At 40.8% G+C, this 25,713-nt stretch overlaps 1 protein-coding gene across 3 annotated transcripts; it reads left to right on the top strand.

The window, feature by feature from the left end:
- Nucleotides 1-450: 450 nt before the first annotated feature.
- Nucleotides 451-25,668, top strand: rgs14b (regulator of G protein signaling 14b). 3 transcript variants are annotated; one of them, XM_014195934.2, is made up of 16 exons: nucleotides 451-696; nucleotides 961-1,083; nucleotides 1,885-1,906; nucleotides 4,099-4,271; nucleotides 9,189-9,281; nucleotides 9,386-9,529; nucleotides 9,767-9,967; nucleotides 10,670-10,796; nucleotides 10,913-10,983; nucleotides 11,077-11,265; nucleotides 12,701-12,777; nucleotides 12,894-13,020; nucleotides 13,118-13,199; nucleotides 16,848-16,906; nucleotides 24,293-24,407; nucleotides 24,529-25,668. In XM_014195934.2, the coding sequence occupies exons 1-16, from the start codon at nucleotides 634-636 to the stop codon at nucleotides 24,909-24,911; spliced, it is 2,049 nt and encodes a 682-aa protein (XP_014051409.2). In that variant the 5' UTR covers nucleotides 451-633; the 3' UTR covers nucleotides 24,912-25,668. The 3 variants fall into 3 exon arrangements, with proteins under 3 accessions (XP_014051409.2, XP_045572835.1, XP_014051411.2); XM_045716879.1 differs by lacking the exons at nucleotides 451-696; nucleotides 961-1,083 and adding an exon at nucleotides 1,511-1,691 and having other exon boundaries at nucleotides 11,080-11,265; XM_014195936.2 differs by lacking the exons at nucleotides 451-696; nucleotides 961-1,083 and adding an exon at nucleotides 1,511-1,691.
- The last annotated feature ends 45 nt before the right edge of the window (nucleotides 25,669-25,713 follow it).

The raw sequence follows: 25,713 nt of genomic DNA, 5'->3' as shown, positions 1-25,713 counted from the left end.
TATGTGATTCTGTCCTTCGGCTATCATTGTCTGTTAGTATTATGTATTATTTTAAGTTTTGTGTGGACCCCAGGAAGAGTAGCTGCATCTTTGGCTGTAGCTAATTGGATCCTAATAAAATACTACTAAAATACTACTAGGTTACTGCAAAGAATTAAATGGTACAGTGAATGGTGTCATATACAGTATATTACACAAGGATGAAGGTCAATCTTATTTTCTTGAATTGTGAAATAAAAACATTGTATGCACAGGTCTATATTGTGTATGTATAAATGGCCATATGGGCATGCAGGCTGGTTTATGTTAAAATGGGTTATGAGTGGGTTACATGCGGGCTGGTTCACACAGTTTTAGGAACAGACAGTCACTGTGAAACTGGAATGGAGGAGGAGACAACCTGAGACTTCCCCTTGAGTGGTTGCTGTGTTTATCTATCTGTGTCCCACCCATTGATTTTTATATCCATGTGAGCTGTGGTTTATGGCTGGGATGTTGTTTGTTCAGTGATAAGCCATCATCACTGTGGGCCCCAGACCAGTCCCCTGGCATAAGCCGCCCAGAGCTGTTAACGTCTCATCTCCTTTCCTCTCCTTTCTCTCTCTGTCTATTCCAGTAGGCTCCACCACTGCCATGGAGACCTCTGCATCCTGCCACTGTCCTTTGAGGAAAACAACTGGAGAATCCAGAGAGAAGGTACAATACTTTTACATACATTTAATCATGTGCAGTAGATATTCTGTATCGTGAGGATTGTGGCTTTTGGGGGAATTTCCTGTGGTGCCTTATGTAGCATTTAGGGATAGCTAGGATCAGATTTACCCGCTCCCCTTGGGTTGTCATGGAAGTTCAAGATTTTTAGAGAGTATGGAACATGCTCAGACAAGTCATGTTATAGTTGAGCCAAGTGTGACGTAATTTATCTGATCAATGTTGGATTGTTTTGAATTTATCCTACAGAAAACAATGATGTTCAAAGAGTTCACCAAAGGATTCTCTCAACTTGCCCTGAGATCCTCTCTCCGAAGGAGACTTGGAAGATACAACAATGAAACCAGCATTAGACCACTGAATCTCACAAGGGTAAACCTATACTAAAATTATCTTATATATAATTAACTTAATTCACTTATAGATAACAATGTACTAACTAATTATTAACTAATATTAGATAACAATATGTGAGCTGTGGTTTATGGTGGTGATGGTGTGTGTTTAGTCACTTACAGCTGGTGGAAATTTGTCAAGGTTAAGCATAGAGATCTTCCTAATTCTATATGGTTAAGATCCAGTTTTATGCTAATTAAAACACATGACCAATATTTGGCTAGAGAAACTCAAACACCACAAACTATTTTCAAACTGTAATCTTCAGTGTGTTCATTTCATGTTTTGGTGTATTCTATTGTCTGCATGAATGAGAATGATATTGCTTTAGACAAGGGGGTAAAGTAAGACGAGGGTTTGTGTAGAGTGCACACACATCCTCTTGTGGTCATGTTGCTATGGCAAGACTTCCTGTGCAGTCAGGAAGTGGCAGTCACTGCAAAGCAAGTAGGTTCAGAGAAGAACATTACCGGAACCCTTCTTCAGTGATCTATCAATGTCTCTCTTGGAATCTTTCAATTAACCGAAGCGATACGGCAATGTTCCTAACACATAAAAACCTTGGAATAACGAATGGACGTGCAGTAAGTGGGCCTAGACTGTCTGTCTGTCTTTCTGTCTCACAGTCTCACTGTCTAAGCTCTAAAGTCTTCTAAAGATTAGAGGTTTTACGCCAACTAAAAATATGTTACTTTAGATATAAAATCATTGTGTATCTGATTGTTGTTACCCTAATCCAAAGCAGATTTATTCACTAGTCTATGTTTGTGGTTACAGAGTCTGGCAGTGTCGGACGGAGGTGAGTTGAAACATGGACACATTCGGGGTTTTTTCACTGAACATGTTGGACCGGACAATAGATGGTCTGCTTTCTCCCAGTTATACATATGGATGCACTCACTCACTCACTCACTCACTCATTCACTCACTCACTCACTCACTCACTCACTCACTCACTCACTCACTCACTCACTCACTCACTCACTCACTCACTCACTCACTCACTCACTCACTCACTCACTCACTCACTCACTCACTCACTCACTCACTCACTCACTCACTCACTCACTCACTCACTCACTCACTCACTCACTCACTCACTCACTCACCTGCTGAGTGCTTTGAGGAGCTGTACATCAGAGCTGCATGTGAATAAGTGAATGGCCCTGTAGCACAGCGTCCTCCTCTCTCAACATGTTTCACTCATATACAGTTAGCTCCAAAAGTATTGCAGTGAAACAATGAAATGATACAATGACTGTCAGCTTTACAATAAAAGTGACTCCAAAAGGACACATTACACTATTTACCATTCATTTCTATTGGGCACAAAATAATTTGAAACGACCAAAACTAACAGCAAATGCATCCAACAAGTGTGTAGAGTCAAAAGCTTGATGCAGTCAATGCATGCTAGGAATATGGGACCAAATACTAAACTTTTGACTACGTTAATACACATAAGTGAATTTGTCCCAATACTTTTGGTTCCCTAAAATGGGGGGACTATGTGCAAAAAGTGGTGTAATTCTAAACGGTTCACCCGATATGGATGAAAATCCCCTCAAATGAAAGCTGACGTTCTGCACTTCAACCTCATAGTCACTGTATCATTTCAAATTCAAAGTGCTGGAGTGCAGAGCCAAAGCAACAACAAAAATGTCACTGTCCCAATACTTTTGGCGCTCACTGTAAGTAGTGTTTACTGTTTGTAAAAGCTAAAGAATGCACTGTCTATTAGGTTCACCTGCCTGTCTGGCTCTGAAGTTACGGGGTTACCACAATGACTTCCTCGTCAATAGCTGACAGCCGTATGTGAGAGAAAGTCACGTGAGAAGTTGCTCAGGACTTGTCCTCTTGTACATTCATCTTTTAATTTCCTGTACATTTTCACAACTCAGTGATTAGATTAAAGTGTTCTGTATTCAAAATCGTGTTACTGTGTTCAAGTGCAGGAGAAGACACAAATAATATTTCAAAGTGAATAATGATGAGTGAGCACAAATATCACACCCCTCCTCCCCCAACAACAAAGAAATGTGCTAAGCTAGCCTGTTACCGTAATGGAGAGAAGTTAGCATGTCTTGGGGGTATGATATTTGTGCGTCTGTAACTTTCTCACTCGTCATTATTCACGATTCATTCAAGACTATCCGTAATCATGGTAGCATCCACATGAATGTAGTAGTGTTTAGAAACATATTCTATTCTTATTTACAATAAAAGGGATTCCAAAATGACAATACATTATTTAACATTCATTTCTATTGGGCACAAAATAATCTGAAACACAACCCAAAACAAACAGCAAATGCATCCAACAAGTTTGTAGAGTCACAACAAGCTTGATGTAATCATTTAATGCTAGGAATATGGGACCAAATACTAAACGTTTGACTACGATAATACACATAAGTGAATTTGTCCGAATACTTTTGGTTCCCTAAAATGGGGGGGGGGACTATGTACAAAAAGTGATGTAATTTCTAAATGGTTCACCCGATATGGATAAAAAAATACCCTCAAATTTAAGCTGACAGTCTGCACTTCAACCTCACAGTCATTGTATCATTGTGCTGGAGTACAGAGCCAAAACAACAAAAAATGTGTCACTGTCCCAATACTTTTGTAGCTCACTGTAAGTAGTGTTTACTGTTTGTAAAAGCTAAAGAATGCACTGTCTATTGGGTTCACCTGCCTGTCTGGCTCTGAAGTTACAGTGTTACCACAATGACTTCCTCGTCAATAGCTGACAGCTGTATGTGAAAGAAAGTCACGTGAGGGAGTTTCGCAGGACTTGTTTTTTTTGTACATTCGTCTTTTAATTTCCTGTATATTTTCACAACTCAGTGATTAGATTTAAGTTCTCTGTATTCAAAATCACATTACTATGTTCAAGTACAGGAGAAGACACATATCATATTTCAAAGTGAAGCATATATGGTCGTTTCTGTATTACATCCAGTACAGCCCTGTTGTTAATGTCTCCAGAGCTGAATGTGGTACCAGAGGAGCGTGGAGCCAGTGCGGGCCTGTGTTCCAGCAGTAACTCCAGTCTCCCCACCGTGCCCAGTGATGGAGCCAGTGGTGTGGGGAAGGTGGCCAGCTGGGCTGTGAGCTTTGAGAGGCTACTACAGGACCCAACTGGTGTCCTCTACTTCACGGTAGGACCTAAACCTGACTGTACACAATCTTTCAGGCTTATTCATGATGAGCTTTAGTATACAGTGTGTGTTTATGGGTCTTGTGTGTTTTTAAGAGATAAATGAAGTAATTTTGAACATGTACATTGTCATGTAAAGGAAAGACTATGATTTTGTATTGATTATTTTACCTTTATTTAACCGCGGTCTCAGGATGTCATAGCCATCTTAGACATGGCAGCACTGCTTCTAGCTGCTAAGCAACTTTGCAGTATTTTGCTTTTTTGTGTTATTTCTTACACTATTCGCCCAGAATGTTTTTGTGTTATTACATACAGCCGGAAAGAACTTTTGGATATCAGTGGCGGTAACTCACCAGCATATTACGACCAGGAATTTCCCGAATTGGATCCTTTGTTCTTACCCCTCAGGGCAATTTAACTTATCCCAGAGGCTGCTCCAAGATGCTGCTCGTCGGCGAAGAGGTATTCGGAGTGGACTTCTAGTCTGACTCAGGAGGCAGGCACACCATCCACCGCTTCTGAGTATATTACTCGCTAATGTTCAGTCTCTGGACAATATAGTAAACAAGCTCAGAGTGAGGATCTCCTTCTAGAGAGACATCACGGAGTGTAATATACTCTGTTTCATGGAATCATGTCTCTCTCTGGATATACTGTCTCCATCCATACAGCCAGCTGGGTTCTCAGTACATCGCACAGACAGGAATAAAGAACTCTCCAGGTAGAAGAAGGGCGTGGTGTATGTTTCATGATTAACCACTCATGGTGTGATTGTGATAACGTACAGAAACTCAAGTCCTTTTGTTCACCTGACCTAGAATACCTCACAATCAAACTCCGACCGTATTACCTCCCAAGAGAATTCTCTTTGGTTATAGTCACAGCTGTGTATATTCCCCCTCAAGCCGATACCCCAACGTCCCTCAAGGAACTACACTGGACTTTATGCAAACTGGAAACAACATACCTGAGGTTTATTGTATTTATTGTAGCTGTGGATTTTAACAAAGCAAATTTGAGGAAAATGCTACCGAAGTTCTACCAACACAATGACTGTAGTACTCGCGATGGGAAAACACGCGACCCCTTGAAAATAAGGGAGAGCCGCACACTCTAGGAGCTCAGATGCAAAAATGTAATATCCAAACACTCGACCCCTCCTATTCTATCTTCCTGGATGCCTACACTACAAGGCCCCTTCGGCAAATCAGATCCCGACTCGATTTTTCTCCTCCCTTCCTAGAGCCAGAAACTCAAACAGGAAGTCCGTGCTAAGGTTTATTCAACGCTGGTCTGATCAATCGGAATCCATGCTTCAAGAATGTTTTGATCATGTGGACTGGGATATGTTCCGGGTAGCCTCGGATAATAACATTGATGTATACACAGACACAGTGACTGAGTTCATCAGGAAGTGTATAGGGGAGGTTGTTCCCACTGTCCCTATTTAAACCTACCCAAACCAGAAGCCATGGACAGATGGCAGCATTCGCTCAAAACTGAAAGCGCTAACCACCGCATTTAACCATGGCAAGATGACTGGGAAGATGGTCGAAATACAAACCATGTAGTTATTCCCTCCGTAAGGCAATCAAACAGGCAAAACGTCACAAGAGTCCCAGCTACACAAAAAATGTTTGTTTTGTTCGATAAAGTCCCTCTTTATATCCCAAAAACTCATTTTGTTCAGTAATCCACTGGCTCAAAGGCGGTCAAACCATGCAGACGAATACATTCTAATAGTACCGGTAAAGTTCATCGAAACATGTCAAACGATGTTTATAATTAATCCTCAGGTTGTCAATTGTCTAAATAATTTATAATATTTCAACCAGACAGTAGCGTATTCAATAGAAAGGAAAAACAACGAAGGGTGCGCACTCAGTCACGCGGAGCAAACCAGCACGGCATGATTCTACAGTCCACTGACAGAAAGGTCTCACTCTTCTTCATTTTTCAGAAAACAAGCCTGAAACAATGTCTAAAGACCGTTGACATCTAGTGGAAGCCATAGGAACTGCAATCTGGGTCCTAACCCATTAGATACTCTATAGGCATTCAATTGAAAATACCCACATCAAAGAAATCCCACTTCCTGGATGTATTTTCCTCAGGTTTTCACCTGCCATATCAGTTCTGTTATACTCACAGACATTATTTTAACAGTTTTGGAAACTTGACAAATTATATGCATATCCTGGCTTCTGGGCCTGAGTAACAGGCAGTTTACTTTGGGCACGCTTCTCATCCAGACGTTGAAATACTGCCCCCAAGCCATAAGAAGTTGCATGGCTGCCGGCCCAGACAGTATCCCTAGCCGCGTCATCAGAGCATGCGTAGACCAGTTGGCTGGAGTGTTTACAGACATATTCAAGAGGAATACCTATGTAAGAATGCCCTGTGCAACTGGGTCCTGGACTTCCTGACGGGCCGCCCCCAGGTGTTGAAGGTAGGAAACAACACCTCCACTTCACTGATCCTCAACACACGAAACCCCATAAGAGTACGTACTCAGCCCCCTCCTGTACTGCTTGTTCACCTATGACTGCATGGCCACACACGCCTCCAACTCAGCCAGCAAGTTTGCAACAATGACGAGACAGCCTACAGGGAGGAGGTGAGGGCCCTGGCGGAGTGGTGCCAGGAAAATAACCTCTCCTTTAACATCAACAAAACAAAAGAGATGATCGGGGACTTCAGGAAAAAGCAGAGGGAGGACGCCCCTATCCACATTGAAGGGACCACAATGGAGAAGGTGGAAAGCTTCAAATTCCTCGGCGTACACATCTCTGACGTTCTGAAAAGGTCCACCCACACAGACAGCGTGGTGAAGAAGGCGCAACAGCGCCTCTTCAACCTCAGGAGGCTGAAGAAATTTGGCTTGGCCCCTAAGACCCTCCCAAACTTTTACAGATGCACATTTGAGAACATCCTGTCAGGCTGTATCACCGCCTGGTACGGCAACTGCACCGCCCGCAACCACAGGGCTCTCCAGAGAGTGGTGCGGTCTGCCCAATGCATCACCCGGGGCACATTGCCTGCCCTCCAGGACACCTACAGCACCCGATGTCACAGGAAGGCCAAAAAGATCATCAAGGACACCAGCCACCCAAGCCACGGACTGTTCACCCCGCTATCATCCAGAAGGCGAGGTCAGTACAGGTGCATCAAAGCTGGAACCGAGAAACTGAAAAACAGCTTCTATCTCAAGGCCATCACACTGTTAAATAGCTATCACTAGCTGGCTACCACCCGGTTACTCAACCATGTACCTTAGAGGCTGCTGCCCCATATACATAGACATGGAATCACTAGTCACTTTAATAATGTTTACATACCGCTTTACTCATTTCATATGTATGTGCTGTATTCTATTCTACTGTATTTTAGTCAATGCCACTCTGACATTGCTCATCCTAATATTTATACATTTCTTAATTCCATTATTTTACTTTTAGATTTTTGTGTATTGTTATGAATTGTTAGATATTACTGCACTGGTGGAGCTAAGAACACAAGCATTTCTCTACACCCACGATAAGTTCTGCTAAATATGTGTATGTGACCAATAAAATTGTATTTGATTTGATATAAGCCCTGCATGAACACATCAAAAAACAACAATTACACTATATCTACAGTACCTCCACAATCACCAGACCTCAACCCAATTGAGGTGGTTTGGGATGAGTTGAACCGCAGAGTGAAGGAAAAGCAGCCAACAAGTGCTCAGCATATGTGGGAACACCTTCAAGACTGTTGGAAAATCATTCCAGGTGAAGCTGGTTGAGAGAAGGTCAAAAGTGTGCAAAGTTGTCATCAAGGGAAAGGGTGGCTGCTTCGATGAATCTCACATATAAAATATATTTTGATTTGTTTAACACTTTTTTGGTTACTACATGATTCCATATGTGTTATTTCATAGTTTTGATGTCTTCACTATTATTCTACAATAGTCAAAATAAATAAAAACCCTTGAATGAGTAGTTGTGTCCAAACTTTTGACTGGTACTGTATATACACATCAATTACACAGTGCATGAAAAGCAAACACAAAACATTATTTGAATGAAAGCATTTTTTTACTGACTGGGAGAGACTACATAACCCTGCCACAAAGACTGTTTGTCAAAATGCCAAAGAAATTAAAGTGAAAAAGAGGCCCACGCAAGAGTCCCTTAAATAGTCAGAACCACATGGGCGTCTGATTTTCTCCTGAGGGCTGGAGGATTTATGGGAAAAGAGATGAGATTCACCAGTTTGGATTACGGGCCTGTGGAGAGCAGAGGAATGTGTGTGAGTGAGATATCAGAGTAAACAATACCCAGCAAACAGAGAACATTCCCAGGACATTAGCTAACATTCCCATTAAGTTCTAGTTAGGGTTTTATCTAACATTAGGATGATAACGTCCCAAAAACATTCAAGTAATGTTCTTGATAAGAAAATGTTTTAAATTAAATATCCTTTGAACATTCTCCTAACATTCACTGAAATGTTGTGCACTACATCTGTAACAACCACCACAGAACATTGCCCTAGGGTTCTTATTAGGTTTCCAGGTGATGTAATAACAAAATGTGTTCTGGGAACGTTCTTGCAACATCAGGCAAATGTTTTATACAAACATTGTATAATCATCAGCACAACTAGACAGTTTTTATGGCAACCTAATGAATGTTCTGGGAACGTTCTCAGAACCAATTTTGGTTTGCAGGGTATACTGTAAGTCAAATTTAAGGTAGTATTAAGGTCCAATAAAAAAACACTGTGGAAGAGGTTTCCCCCTTAACCCCTTAAGAAACTACCCACAGTTTTCAGACAGTATAAACAGGCTGAAGATTATGCCTGGTGATAAGGTATTGTGGTTGGGTAAATATTGGTGACAAGACTATTTTTCTGCTTAAACCCACAGGCTTTCCTGAAGTCGGAGGTCAGTGCTGAGAACATCTTATTTTGGCAGGCATGTGAAAAGTTCAGACAGATCCCAGTCAATCAGAAAGAGAAGGTACTTCACAGATGAAAATTGGTTTTTGACATCTTCAAGATTACCCCATGTGCTAAGAGGGGTCTCTATCTGTCAGGGTCTGACCATGTTCCTTTTCTGTCCAGTTAAATCAGGAGGCTCGCTCCATCTACAGCAGTTACCTCTCAGGCAGTGCCTCCCATCCCATCAACATTGATGACAAAGTCCGCATCGAGGAGTGGGAAGTGAGAAACCCTCAACCTGACATGTATCACAAGGCTCAACAACAGGTACACCATCATGGACACATCATCTACTGTAGCAAGCCTCCGTTAGAAAATAATGAAATATTCCTTTATTAAGTATTCATACAGTAGCATGCCCATCTTTTGCTGTGGGAAACAGCAGGAAAAATAAGAAATGCCATGAAAACTGAGTTTAGTAACAAAGATGGTTGTGTTGCCTGACTTAAAAAGGCTTCTCCTCTCTCTCTCTCTCTCTCTCTCTCTCTCTCCCCCTCACTTCAGATCTTCAAGCTGATGAAGTTTGACAGCTACACACGCTTTGTTCGCTCCCAGCTCTATCAGAGCTGCATGTTGGCCAATGTGGAGGGCAGGCCTCTACCTGAGCTGGGCCCCCGCTCAAAGAGCACAGCAACCAGAAAGACTGCTGGGACTGACATCCCCTCTCTTAGTGACAGACCCAAGGCTGACCAGAAACCCAAAGAGGTACCGTACACAGGGCCGGCCCCAGGTATAAGCGTACAAAAATAAAAAATACAATTGGAACTCAGTTGGGGTTTCAACTTACTGTTTGTTGAGAGTTAGAATAGTAGAATACACAAGGTGCCGTTTAGAGATATGGTTGTGTATCAGCAGTTTTCCTCTTGTTATGTCAGTCGCTGACAGTCACTCAATTATTCCAAGTCAGCAAAATATTTTTAGATTGGAAAATTAGTCTAACCAGCTATCTGAACTTGTAGTAATCATGTCCGAATTAACGACCGGGTAAGAAGAACATGTGCTCAAATGTGTAGAATTGCAGGAAATTAACTGTAAAACGTAATAATGTTATCTCCGCCCCGGTGGCAAAATTAATAGAATTGCATGAAGTTAGTTATAAAATGGCAAAATGTTATCTCCACCTCATGGCAAAATGTGTAGAATTGCGGATACTTGCTTTAAAACTGCAACATTATCTCTGCGCCCCATGGCAAAATGTGTAGAATTACGGGAAATGTACTTTATCTCAGCCGTCAAGAGGGGGGCCACTAAAATGTTTTGCTCGCGAGGTGTGGGGCCCCTCAACTAAATCTCGTTTAGGGCCGCCAAAAGGCTAGGGCCGGCCCTGGCCATACAGTATTGTAAAAATGTGCTCTAAAGTTTGTGCATAAACCAACACATCACTTCATAACTGAGTATTGTTCATAGAAACCAAGGGTCAAACCAGGAAAGTCTCTACCTTTGGATTTGGACGAGGGAGCAGAGAAGAGAAAAGGAGTTCCACAGAACAAGCTGACCAGAGAGAAAGGACAGGAAAAGAGGGGATCGTGGGGAGGTATAATACAATAGGGATAGCATTGGTTCAGAATTTACATTACAGTCTATTACTTTTCTGGTCTGATGACATACAGTATATCTGCAGCTGAATATACCCCCTACCCATTCCCTTAGCTGAGCTTGCTGACCATGCTGCAGTCTTACAGAGCACAGCCAGGTCGGGATCTCTCCTCAATGCAGCAGAGGTGAGCACGCACACACACACCAAGCTCTGACTATCACATAATAGTTATTTAAACTTTGAATTAACTTGTGCTTTTTACCCCCTTTCCCCCCAGAAGTTGGAGAAGGAGCGTTGGCGTGCGGGCCAGGCAGAGAAGTACTGTTGTGTGTTCCTACCTGACGGCACTGCCTCCCTGGCTCCAGCCCGACCTGGCCTCTCCATCCGCACTATGCTGACTGGGCTCTGTGAGAAGAGAGGCCTCCCCCTCTCGGATGTCATCATCTACCTGCAGGGCAAGGACAAGGTGAGCCTCAGTCAGAATCGGCTCCTACATGCAGAGCCGAGGCCAGCTGAGTAATATCTCTTACCCTACGAGGTCCAGAGCTTGCTGTTTTTCTGTTCTACCTGATCATTTATTGCACACACCTGGTGTCCCCTGTCTAAATCAGTCCCTGATTAGAGGGGAACAATGAAAAAATGCAGTGGAACTGATTTGTAGGTCCAGAGTTGAGCTTGAAGGCGTTAGTGTAAATGTCATCCCTGTTCATCGGTTCTGTTTTATTGTCATCGCATGTTAAGTTTGAACACTGACAGTTTTGTAGCTTATGCAAATCCCAAAGTTGGAGTTACCACGTTATTACTATATGTATTCAGCAATATTAATATTATATTAGAATATGTAAGATGCCTAAATATTTGAGGAACATTTAAATTTGCAGTGTATAAACTTAACATTGCGAACAGGAATGGCAAACGGCTGGCAAAAAAAACTATAGTAAAGCCACGCCTCCTATCTCCTGATAGGCTGCCAGCTCTACAATATATTATTAAAAAGGTTCAACATTTAGTACCACGGTACCACTCTTAAACCTGGACTGGAAATGGTTCCAATCGTTTTCCCACCATACATTTTTCCCTCTGGGGTTTTAGAGCTACTTCATATAAGTTCTGTGTTTCGTGTAGGCTTACCCTGGTGTGACGTTTTGATAACCGCGCAAATCTCTCTCGGTCGGACAATGTAAGTTTCATAAAAAATTGTCATTGCAAATTTTTTAGAGGAAATTGAGGTGAATATGTTGAGAAAACTCACCTTGTCTGAGAGAGAATTACACAGCTATCAAAACGTCTCATCAAGGTAAGTCTACACCAAACACAATTAATTAGATTTTTTTTGTCAAATTCATAATGTGAAAAATGTGTGGCGGAAAAACAATTGGAACCATTTCTGTGTTTTTATGGGTATTATGACGCGTCCACTGTGGCGGACTATTGAACCCATCCCATCACAAAAAGGTTCCGGTTTGAACCTTTACACAGGGGTTCCTCTAAGACCCTTTTCAGAGGGGTTCCTCTGGGAACCTTTTTGACCTGGAATGGTTCCACTGGTGTGGCAATTCTTAGAACCCCAAAATGTTCTTCCAGGCACCTTTACTTCTAAGAGTGTAGAGTATGTACCACAATGGGACCACAAGGGACCACAATGGAAATAAGTCAGACTTTATTGTGTTATCGCTGACAAGTTTGAATATGTACTGTGTGTATATGTATATATTTTTTAATTGACTTATAAAATCAATCAATCAAGCAACCTCTCAAGCAGACTATTGGTTTTACCCAAAATGGTGTCTGTCTGTCACTCAGCAGCATCTTAGTTGGAGGAGTAGGGAGAATTTTCTATGCCAAGTATAGTTGATGTACTGTGTTCATTATTCGCCTTCTGTTCTCCGGTCTCTCCCCAGAAGCCCCTCTCTCTGGATCAGGACAGCTCAGTTCTGAAGGAGCAGCAGGTCTTCTTGGAGCTCAGAGTGACATTTGCGTGAGTGTCCACATCCTGATATTTTACAACATGTTCACTTTTGTATTTTTTTGTAATTAAATAAACCCTACAAACAAACAAAATCATACTAATGCCAAGTTGTGTCTATTTCTCAGGGTGGAGATAGTGTCCACAGGGAAGACAGTGGGTATTGTGGTAAAGTCCAGTAAGTCTCTACAGGAAGCACTGACCCCAGTGCTCCAGAAGCAACGTCTGCGACCACAGGACGTCATAGTAACCATGGTGAGTCTAACTATGGGACTCTGATTGTGACGTTCTATGCTGTTGCATAACCTATAAACCCTCTGATGTTTTCTCTCCATACTCCCTTTTATTTCAGAGTGGGAGCAAAGAGTCCCTGAGCATGAGCATGGCCGTAACCTCCCTGGCCAACAAAAAGATAACACTGGACAGAGTGAAAGGCTAGTATGCTGCAAAATTCTGTTTGTTTTTCTGTGTTTTCTATTGTGTGTATGTGTGTGCAGGAGAGAAACCTAGACAGTGAGATTGCTTGTGCTCAAAACTGATACTGTATCCACAAAGCTTATGCATATATTTCCCCAAAGGAGTCAGTACAATATTCTGCAATACGCTATGTCCTATTACGCCAAACACTATGATTTCCTATGAGAATTTTCTGTAAAGCATGATAATTTACAGTGCTTGTTTAGCCAGTGTTTGTCTGGTATTTACTCCGAACTTCATGATAATCACTTCCAAGAAGACAGCACAATTGGCAGTACTTAGTGGTGCTCGTTTGTTTTTGCAATGAATCTCAAAGAATTAAAACCAATAATTTTTAGGCAATTATTATGTAATTACAGTACCTAGTCTAAGTGCCAGTCTGTTTGTGCTATCATGCCAACTCTGTATCACTAATTGTCTTGTTTTGCTTGACAATGACAGCTATGGAGTTGGACAATATGATTTCAATGTAAACAGCAAATAAATAGCTGACTGTAAAATATAATATAATATTCTCTTTTAGTACAATATATCTTCTGATGAAGATTATACATCTACTGTGCCTTCAGAAAGCATTCACACCCCTTGACCTTTTCCACATTTTGTTGTTTTACAGCCTGAATTCAAAATGGATTAAATTGATATATTGTGTCACTGATCTACATGCGTTTGCTCTATACCTCATAATGTCAAAGTGGAATTATGTTTTTAGAAATGTTTACAAATGAATTAAAAATGAAAAGCTGAAATGTCTTAAGTCAATAACTATTCAACCCTTTTAACAAGTCACAAAATAAGTTGCATGGACTCACTCGGTGTGCAATAATAGTGTTTAACATGATTTTTAAATGACTACCTCATCTCACATACATGTATCTGTAAGGTCCCTCAGTCTAGCAGTGAATTTCAAGCACAGATTCAACCACAAAGACCAGGGAGGTTTTCCAGATAACTGATGATGGATAAACAACATTGAAGTTACTCCACAATACTAACATAAATTATAGAGTGAAAAGGATGAAAATATTCCAAAACATGCATCCTGTTTGCAATAAGGCACTAAAGTAATCCTGCAAAATATGTTGGAAATTAAGTGAACTTTTTGTCCTGAATACAAAGCATTATGTTCAGGGCAAATCCAACACAACACATCACTGAGCACCACTCTTCATATTTTTTAGCATTGTGGTGGCTGCATCTTGTTATGGGTATGCCTGTCATCGGCAAGGATAGGGAGTTTTTTGGGGGATAAAAAGAAACGGAATAGAGCTTAGCACAGGCAAAATCCTAGAGAAAAACTTGTTTCAGTCTGCTTTCCAACAGACACAGAGACACAAATTCACCTTTCACTAGAAAGACTCACAGCTCTAATCACTGTCAAATGTGATTCTAACATGTATTGACTAAGGGGGTTGAATACTTATCTAATTAAGATATATTCGTTTTTTTATTTCCAAACATTTCTTTTCAAATGTTAAACTTTTTTTCCATTTGGACATTACAGAGTATTTTGTGTAGATCGTTGACAAAAAATGACAATTAAATCCATTTTAATCCCAATATGTAACACAGCAAAATGTGGAAAAGTCAAGAGGTGTGAATATATATATATATACTGCTCAAAAAAATAAAGGGAACACTTAAACAACACATCCTAGATCTGAATGAAAGAAATAATCTTATTAAATACTTTTTTCTTTACATAGTTGAATGTGCTGACAACAAAATCACACAAAAATAATCAATGGAAATCCAATTTATCAACCCATGGAGGTCTGGATTTGGAGTCACACTCAAAATGAAAGTGGAAAACCACACTACAGGCTGATCCAACTTTGATGTAATGTCCTTAAAACAAGTCAAAATGAGGCTCAGTAGTGTGTGTGGCCTCCACGTGCCTGTATGACCTCCCTACAACGCCTGGGCGTGCTCCTGATGAGGTGGCGGATGGTCTTCTGAGGGATCTCCTCCCAGACCTGGACTAAAGCATCTGCCAACTCCTGGACAGTCTGTGGTGCAACGTGGCGTTGGTGGATGGAGCGAGACATGATGTCCCAGATGTGCTCATTTGGATTCAGGTCTGGGGAACGGGCGGGCCAGTCCATAGCATCAATGCCTTCCTCTTGCAGGAACTGCTGACACACTCCAGCCACATGAGGTCTAGCATTGTCTTGCATTAGGAGGAACCCAGGGCCAACCGCACCAGCATATGGTCTCACAAGGGGTCTGAGGATCTCATCTTGGTACCTAATGGCAGTCAGGCTACCTCTGGCGAGCACATGGAGGGCTGTGCGGCCCCCAAAGAAATGCCACCCCACACCATGACTGACCCACCGCCAAACCGGTCATGCTGGAGGATGTTGCAGGCAGCAGAACGTTCTCCACGGCGTCTCCATACTCTGTCACGTCTTTCACGTGCTCAGTGTGAACCTGCTTTCATCTGTGAAGAGCACAGGGCGCCAGTGGCGAATTTGCCAATCTTGGTGTTCTCTGGCAAATGCCAAACGTCCTGCACGGTGTTGGGCCCTGTGGACGTCGGGCCCTCATACCACCCTCATGGAGTCTGTTTCTGACCGTTTGAGCAGACACATGCACATTTGTGGCCTGCTGGAGGTCATTTTGCAGGGCTCTGGCAGTGCTCCTCCTTGCACAAAGGTGGAGGTTGCCCTCCTACGGCCTCCTCCACGTCTCCTGATGTACTGGCCTGTCTCCTGGTAGCGCCTCCATGCTCTAGACACTACGCTGACAGACACAGCAAACCTTGCCACAGCTCGCATTGATGTGCCATCCTGGATGAGCTGCACTACCTGAGCCACTTGTGTGGGTTGTAGACTCCGTCTCATGCTACCACTAGAGTGAAAGCACCGCCAGCATTCAAAAGTGACCAAAACATCAGCCAGGAAGCATAGGAACTGAGAAGTGGTCTGTGGTCCCCACCTACAGAAACACTCCTTTATTGGGGGTGTCTTGCTAATTGCCTATAATTTCCACCTGTTGTCTATTCCATTTGCACAACAGCATGTGAAATTTATTGTCAATCAGTGTTGCTTCCTAAGTGGACAGTTTGATTTCACAGAAGTGTGATTGACTTGGAGTTACATTGTGTTGTTTAAGTGTTCCCTTTATTTTTTTGAGCAGTGTATATATATATATATATATATATATAGGCAGTGTACTACTGTAGTTGTCCTTGTGAGTGTACTTGCTTCGTTTACAGTACATTATCTCGTCATCTTTTACTTATGTGCATCAGTTACCAAAACAGTTTTTTCCTCATAATACCAATGACAGTGGGACATTTTCTTCATATCATGTTTCTTTAAACCTGTCTAAAATAAATAATGGATTTATTGTGAAGACGTAGGCTATATTACATAGATTTATTAGACTTTTTAAAATGTAGATGTTCCAAAGGTCTGCATCAGTGTGGAAGCCAGGAGATGCTAAATGTGTTTATGTTAATTAACGGTCAATTACCGTGAGACCGGCAGTTATTTGCTTGACAATCACCGGCTGACGAAATTTCGGGACCGCCACGCGTCTAAATTGTTTTGCGTAGTTTTGTTTTTGAGATTGAGAATATTTTATCCAATTATTTTCCCCAGGTACTGAGCAGAGCAGCAGCTCAATGGTGTGTGGTAGCTCCTCAGGCCCTGTGTTTCAGGTGAGTGGTACTTGAGCAACGTTCTGTCTGTCTGTCTGTCTGTCTGTCTGTCTGTCTGTCTGTCTGTCTGTCTGTCTGTCTGTCTGTCTGTCTGTCTGTCTGTCTGTTCGTCTGTCTGTCTGTTCGTCCGTCTCGTCCGTCCGTCCGTCCGTCCGTCCGTCCGCTCCGTCCGTCCGTCCGTCCGTCCGTCCGTCCGTCCGTCCGTCCGTCCGTCCGTCCGTCCGTCCGTCCGTCTATATATCTGTCTGTCTACCTGCAAAGCAGTTTCATTGTTTTTATTTAGGCGATATCGGAGGTAACTGCATTGGAGCTGTCAAATCAGGATAGCGCTCCTGGCGTTATACCCACATGAAAAATATCATAGTTTACTATGTTATTAAAACTGTAGTGTTAGTATATTTATAAACAGTGCCCTCTGTAATTATTGGGACAGTGACATTTTTTTTCTTTGTTTGGCTCTATACTTCAAAACTTCGGATTTGAAATCAAAGAATGCGTATGAGGTTAAAGTGCAAACTGTCAGCTTTAATTTGAGTGAATTTTCATCCATATTGGTGAACCATTTAGAAATTACAGCACTTTTTGTACATGGTCCATCCATTTTAGGGGACCAAAAGTATTGGGACAAATTTGACAAACATTTGATGTTTGTGTTGGTTGTGTTTCTGATTATTTTGTGCTCAATAGAAATTAATGGTAAATAATGTATTGTGTCTTTTTGGAGTCACCTTTGTTGTAAATAAGAATATGTTTCTAAACACTTCTACATGAATCTGGATGCTACCATGATTACGGATAATCCTGAATGAATCATGAATAATGTGAGAAAGTTATAGACGCGCAAATATCATACCACTTAAAAAATGCCAAGCTCCCCTGTACCTCCCATGTAGCGTCTGTAACTTTCTCACTCATCATCCAGGATTCTCCGTAATCATGGTAGCATCCACATTACTGTTGAAGTGTTTAGATACATACTCTATTTAACATTCATTTCTATTGGGCACAAAATAATCTGAAACACAACCAAAACAAACAGCAAATGCATCGAACAAGTTTGTAGAGTCACAAGCTTGATGTAGCCATTGTGTGCTATGAATATGGGACCGAATTCTTACGTTTTTACTACTTTAATAAACATATATGTGAATTTGTCCCAATACTTTCCTCCCCTAAAAGGTGGGGACTATGTACAAAAGTGCTGTAATTTCTAAACGGTTCACCCGATATGGATGAACATAACCTAAAATTAAAGCTGAGAATCTGCACGTTATCTTCATAGTCATTGTTTGACTTCAAATCCATACTTTGGACTTTGGACTATAGGACTTTGGACTATAGAGCCAAAATAAGAAAAAAAAGCTTTACTGTCCCAATAATTGTGGAGGGCACTGTACTATAGTATTCATTGTAGTATTTTTACGGACTTAACTGTAGGACAGCAGTTTTTTTCTCTCCCAGAAACATTACAGCACATACTGTAGTATTTAGTCTTGTGTTTTTGCATACATTACTCCAGCATAGTGTAGTATTTACTGTAGCATTAAATTGTAGTATTTGTTGTCGCAGTTTTGCAGACATTACTGTAGTATATTGTAGTGTTCTATTGGACAAATACTAAAACAGCAAACTTGCCATAACCTGCAAGTAGATCAGAATGAGTATGAACAGATCAGCCCTCCTGCTCTTCTCCATGACCTGTTGGCCGACAGTAGACAATGGACCTGATCGGACAGCTCAGAGCTTCTGCTCTTCTCTGTCCATAAAAACAAATGGATTGGTGGAAGAGGCAGGGCAGGCCAGGAGCAAGGAAGGAGGGTGTGGTCAAGCAAGGCATCCCCGAGGCTAAATGCCCTAAGGTTTTTATCAGAACAGGCATAGATTAGTTTCACCTTTTTCCCAACATGAGTTTGTTGTGTTTAAAATCAGCTTTATTAAAATTATAGCTCACAACTGAGCAGGGGGAGAACACTTTCATACACACACATTTTTTCCATTTTTTGGGAACAACAATATATGATCTATACTTGGCGTGTAGGTTTCTTACTCATGGGAGGCAGAAATTGGCACATGGGGAGGGGGTTGGGGTATATGCAAATTACATATTAGCATATCAATGCAGTGTGTAGTATATAGTGTTCTACACTGTACTACAGTTTACTACAGTGTACTAAATAATTTTATAATAAGTACTGTAGTATGCGAAAGTAAATTATAGTATTTTTTTTACCAGGTAAACCATTATTTATTTCCATAATGATCATATTCATGGAATGATTTCCAGCTTTACACCATGATACATCAGATTTGTTCAATGGCTACATATTTACAGTACAGCACATTCATTGTGTACATGATTGTCATTGCACAGTAGAGTAATATGGATAAATAAATACCATTATTTACAAAGTTATCATAGGCCTAACATAGTATTCACCACGGTGTACCATGGTCAACTATAATGCATAATATAGTACATTATGGTAAAATTAGTAAGTGCTAGTTCAGTTTTTCTGAATCACGTACAAGCATTTTTTGGAACAATGTCGATTTTCAAAACAGACACCGCAAGACATAGAATTTTGTGGCCTTTTGCAAAACAATGAATGTGTTTTCAAAGTGTAGTTGCCTTCTCAAAACATAAATACGTTAATCAAAACTCTATTATGCAGTCAAAATTGCAAATACATTCATCAAAAGAACACAACTGCCTGCAAAAAAAATTGCGCAATCATACCTTTCTCTTAAATCCAAGCAGACAAAACAGAAAGCTAGTCTGTGTTTTACATTTAATCAAAAATAAGCACATTATGTGGAGGATTCATTCATCGGTATCATCACAACTCAATTCCATGTATTCAATACACAGTTTTGTTTGCTCATAGTTTTGTAGACTTTCCACTGGCGCACAGAAACACAATCCACAATAGAAATAAGGAAAGGTGAATACAATAAAGAAACACAAGGATACGAATGTATAGGCCTAAATCCACACCGAAGAAAAGCTCTAAGGAAGGTCACAATGTTGGAGATTATGATTTAGGAGTAACCCAACTTCATTCTCTGCATCTCTGCATGTCTGCAATATTTTAAAAGATAATACAATTTGGATAGTCCCCATTGCCTAGATCTTTCCATATAGTTTACATGGTATGACAGTGATTGGATGATTTAGAATTTTGTGCAGTAGTATTTACATATTGCCGGAAACAGTGAACACAATAGTACACATTTCTCTTCTGATGAAAACAATGTGTTAAAGATGCAATATGTAACTTTTTGGGTTACTTGACCAAATTCACATATAAATGTGAGTTATAGATTTGTCATTCTCATTGAAAGCAAGTGTAAGAAGTGTTAGATCTGTTCTATGTGAACTATTTCCATGCTTCACGTTTTTAAGCTTCATTTTTGCGTCTTTTACTTTTGGTTTTGTATACCTGCTTCAAACAGCTGAAAATACAATATTTCTGGTGATTGAAAAGATATTTCACGGCGGTTTAGTTGGTACAATGAGTCTCTACACTATGCATTGCTTGTTTTGTCAACAAAACTGAAATTAGGCAAACTATTAGAATTTTAGCAACCAGGAAATGGTGGAGCCATTTATGCATATTGCACCTTTATTATTATGTCAACAAAACACTTAACAATGAATTTTGTATTCACTGATGACATTTGTGTTTAATATTTTTGCAAAAGGTGGTCTAAGATATGCAAGTCAGGTACTAAGGCAAGAAAATGAACAGAAGTTCTATCAATGTATTTGAACATTAAAGCATCTGATCTGCTATATCTAAGTTTGTGCATGTACTGTACATTGATTGACTGATTAATATTATGCTACACAAAGATAAATAACATGCATTTTTCTAAAGTAATCCAATCAGTTATTTAGATTTTTGCACCTGTTACTGAAATGATTGTTCCAGTTTAAATGCCTTCGGTAGTCTCCTCACAATGTTCCTAACCCAGGCAATCATTCTGAATGCAAGGTTGCAGGTGAATTAAAATTCCATCTGTTGTATATCCTAACTCTGGATGGAGTTCAATAGGAATTACACATAACTTTGCAAGCTAGCATAATGTGACTTGCAACATTCTGGTAACTTTACCCAAATTCCCAGGTTATACAGAAATCCTGGTTGGAAGTTTTCTTGGAAATGGAAGGAGAAAATCAGAAATCCTTCAATCACGATTTTAGACAAATCTGGGAATCCAGAATTTTGTAACCCTACTTGCAGGCCCAATGTGGCCTGAGGTACAGTATGAACTGGGGTACACTTACGCACTTATAATTAAAGGTACAAAGGATGACATTACATGGTGTTTGTACCCCGTTAGGAACACATCTTTAATACAGTGGCCTGAAATTAATGCTTTACGTCAGGCCTGCAAGTCGCATTATGCTGGCTTGCAACGTGATGTGTAATTCCTATTATAATCCATCCATTGTGGGCCTATCCAACTTTTTGAAATGTTTTTATCACCCACAACCTGCATTCAGAACGACTCCCTGGGTTGGGAAGACTAAACTATGGGACTAACTAAACCATCTAAATTGTAACAACCATTTCAGTTACCGGTGCAATAAGTCCAAGTAACATTTAGGATAAGTTTAGAATATTTTTGTAATTTATATTTGAGTAGTATAAGATTAATTAATGAATCAATCAATCAATGCACAAACATAGATATTGAAAAAACTACTCTAAATATCAACCTGCAATAGAGCGTCCTGGGAAATATGATAATGATAGGTGTGGTTTTGGTTCAAAGTGATGTGTAGGAGTTTCAGGCCCCTGTATTAGGATAAAACTAGGCCCTCAAAATGAAACTTATTTTTATAATAACATATTCGTGAAGTCAATGGGACCAAAAAGGGATGAATGCAACAATCATGTCTCTGTCACTAACAAATACAGTCATGTTGTCATAATCTTTGTCTTCTGAGGATTAAGAAATATCGGACCAATACTCAGCGTGGTAAGGGTCCATACTTAACTTTTATTTTATAAAGGTGAACACTAAACAAAACAAGAAAAACGAACGACAGTCCTGTAAGGCTACACATCTATACAAAGAAACAACCACCCATAAACACAAGAGAAAATAAACCCACTTAAATATGGCCTCCAATTAGAAGCAACGACAACCAGCTGCTTCTAATTGGAGGTCGTTCCCAAAACTAACATTGAAATAGACAAACTAGAAAACCCACATAGAAATAGAAAACATAGAACATAAACCAAAAACCCCGAAACACACAAAACAAACACACCCCTGCCACGTCCTGACCAACACCAATAACAAAATGACCCCTTTACTGGTCAGGACATGACACATGTAACTCTACAATTTACTTGAAAGGCACTAAGCAGTGTGTTAATTTAATTCAACACTGTTCCGGTGTCTATATGGGTCCACAGATGCAACACTTTCAGTGTTGATTTAAAGTTATAAATAAAAAATGAACACTGGAGAGTTTGTTGTGTAGTATAGTATTGTACAGTATACTCCAAAATTATATAGTAAGCACTACACAATCAAGGGATTCTACAGTGTGGAGTATAGTATTCTAATTCTACAGTACACTACAAAATGCTATAGTAAGCACTACACAATCGAGGAATACTACAGTGTGTACTAATGTGTGTGTTCCTTATTCCCACTGGAGTGCCAAAGTGCGCTCTGGGCGTTCATAAATTCAGATTGTTGTCAGTTCATAAATTCAGAGCTTTTTGCTCATGGAGTGTTCAGAGCGCACACTGGACACTTTGGCTGAGGAGTAGGGTTGATCTGAGCATTCTGACCTCGCAATGGCATTCAAGCACCCAAGCTAACAAGCTAAAGTTGGCTAGCTTGCTAGATACTTTCAGACACAAATGAGAGAACACCTCACTCTGACCATTTTACTTGCCCTAGCAGAGCTGGTTAGGCTGTTTTCATGTTATGTAGAGCGTTTGTGACTGTGTTGCTGACAACAATTTAATTACGTTTTTTTGCCAATGTTTATATTCAACGGGTGTTGCGCGTTCGTAAATTCATCAGTTATTCTACGCTCTGGCGCACTCAGACGAGAGTGCTCTGAAATCGTAATAGTTAGCCAGAGTGAATTAACGAAAGCACCCATAGTATTCTACAAAATTCTATAGTAAGTACTACACATGACCAAGGGATACTGGCTCTGTGGTTTCCATGGTGTTGTAAGGCAGCCTAAACAGAGAGCTCTGGAATTTTGTACATATTTTAGTTTTTGATAAGTTATTGAATTGTTGATTGGATATATCTGGTTGTTTTTACCCACGGAGTTGCAGGACTGATGGCAGATTGATTTGTCTGGTTTTGCTAGCTGGCTAATGTTGGCATGCATTTAAATGATGCATCTCAACACCGGCTGCTTCTTGATCAATGAGACCTGACTGCATTGTGGAAATGGCAGAGAGCTCCTAGTGAGGATCACTACTGCTCTGGGCTGATGTGTGGTGGGGGGCTGAGCAGAGGACGACATCAGGGTCAGCAAGCCAACTCCATCATCATCATCTGGCATCACAGGCTACAGAGAGGCCGAAGATAATATCAGAACCCGACAAGCCATCTGCATCATCATCTGGCGTCACCTGACATCGCCGTGATTAAACCATCATTTAACTTGGTTTAGGAGCCTGAGATCGCTGATCGACTGAGGGAGTCCTGCTCTAGGCTAAGGCAATGTCATCCTGTCCATTGTTTTATTTGTTGATATATGTGTAACCAAAGTATGGCTAGTAGGCTATGTTTATGTGTGTAATATTTATTTCATACATTTTCAAACTTTTTTTTGTGACATCCCTGATGATTTGAATGCATTATCCACAGGTGTGGTTGTATTGTGTTTTAAATGGTCAAATAAATCTATTTATCAACTACAGTGTGGAGTACAGTATACTACAGTATACTACATATTATAGTAAGCACTAGAATGTTCTATATCAAACTGCAGTATTTTTTATGTGTGTATCGCAGACATTGCCATTGGATGCGCCGAGTCACATTAATAATAATCCCATGCAGCCTTGTTCCAAGTTTGAACACTGGAATCTGTGTTGTAATCTACACCCCGATTAGGCTGATATAAATCCTTATTTCTTTAATGATTTTCATTATGTAGCATACAGTTTCTTGTTCTGAACTTCCAAAGTGAGTGGGGCAGTTGTAGCTTCGTGACAACCACATGAGCAACCGCTCACCAATTTGACAGCTATAACACAGTTACAACTCCGACACCGCCAAAATACCAGCTATGTGGGAGTCCGCTATCACCGGTTAACACTTGATCTGATTGAATCTAGGCTTTAAAAAGTTCTTGGCATTTCAAACAACGTGACATTTTTCTATATTCGTTAGGGAAGAAGATCAGCTGTTGTAGATGTGGATACTAGCTCCCTCTTTAGTGCTGACAGAGTCCGGACCAACACCAGGCTGAGAAACCCTGCCTTTAGAAGAACCTATGACATGGATGGTAAGGGAATGGTTTGTGTGGGAACCTACTAGACATTATTGCAATGATCAGCTGTTTTCAGGTATCTATGTTGCTATTACATTAAGACATGAGCCTAACATGATTTGTCTGTTGTCTGCAGGTCTGATGGAACTTCTGTCCAGAGCCCAGTGCTGCAGTGTGGACGATCAGAGAGGCCTGCTGAAGAAGGAGCAGCTGTGGCTTCCTCAGTTCCTACAGCTCCCTCTGGCTGAGGCGCACGAGGAGGAGGACCAGGAGGAGGAGCAGGGGAAAAGAGGAGGAGGAATGGGGGGACTGCGGGGTCAGGATGGACTAGGGCTCACTGAGACAGAGCTGGAGCCATCTCCTGTCCACTTCCATGCCTTCCCTGAGCCCTTTCAGCTTCCCTCTGGGCCTCCACTGCAGTTCTCAGACACAGGAGTGGGAGGGGAGGAGCAGACCAGACCACCCTCCTCAGACAGCCAGCTCTCAGACCCTGACCCTGGCCGCGAGACTGTGGTGTGACCGAGGGAAAAGAGAAATGCTGTGGATGAATGGATTATGAATTAGCCTGGGTACAAGTCTGTTTAGCAATGACAGTGGAACGTTAGCTAAACAGACTGGTACCCAGGCTAGTTAGGAATGGCTGTTTTACCTTATTTATTAAGCTGAATTACAGTGCCTTCTATTGCCTCATGTTGTTACCTGACCTGTGGTGTGAACTGACATTTTCACTTTGCTTAAAGGCTCAGTGCAGTCAGAAATGTGGTTGTCCCGTGTTTTCTATATATTTCCACATTATGAGGTTGGAATAATACTGTGAAATTGTGAAAATTATGGTAATGCCTTTTTAGTGTAAGAGCTGCTCTAAAATACCTGAAATTGCTGCCTGTTTTGGTGGGATGGAGTTTTGGCCATCCGTGGTGACATCACCATGCAGTAAATGAGTTGATAGACCAATAAGAAAGAGAGTTCCAAACCTCTCTGCCAATAACAGCAAATTTTCAATTTTCCCCTCCCCACTCATACCACTTCCAGACAGTCCTAGCTAAATTCTTGCTTGAGAAATTACTCCTTTCCAAGAAGCTATTTTTGTTTCTTTTTTACCATTTCAATGGAATTTAATTGTTACCCAAAAATGATTTGATATAAACATAAAAATGGATGCATCGGACCTTTAAATGCACAGTATAAATGGTTACCTATAGTGTCTGTGTGTTGTTACTGTTGTTCTGCTGTTTATTTTGCCTGGGAGATAATAAATTGATGTATTGATACAGTGTAAAGTGTAAAGTGTAAAGTGTAAATCAAATTATATTAGGTCATT

This window comes from Salmo salar, chromosome ssa04 (assembly GCF_905237065.1).
Source record: "Salmo salar chromosome ssa04, Ssal_v3.1, whole genome shotgun sequence".
Classification (NCBI taxonomy): Eukaryota; Metazoa; Chordata; class Actinopteri; order Salmoniformes; family Salmonidae; genus Salmo; species Salmo salar.
Note: the sequence above shows the minus strand (reverse complement) of the source record. Positions and strands in the feature narration are given on the sequence as shown.

Coding starts and splice junctions, on each gene's coding strand:
- rgs14b (XM_014195934.2), top strand. CDS start 634: ATGGAGACCTCTGCATCCTGCCACTGTCCTTTGAGGAAAACAACTGGA. Junction 9,968..10,669: donor CTGACCAGAAACCCAAAGAG/GTACCGTACACA, acceptor TATTGTTCATAG/AAACCAAGGGTCAAACCAGG. Junction 24,408..24,528: donor AAGAACCTATGACATGGATG/GTAAGGGAATGG, acceptor TGTTGTCTGCAG/GTCTGATGGAACTTCTGTCC.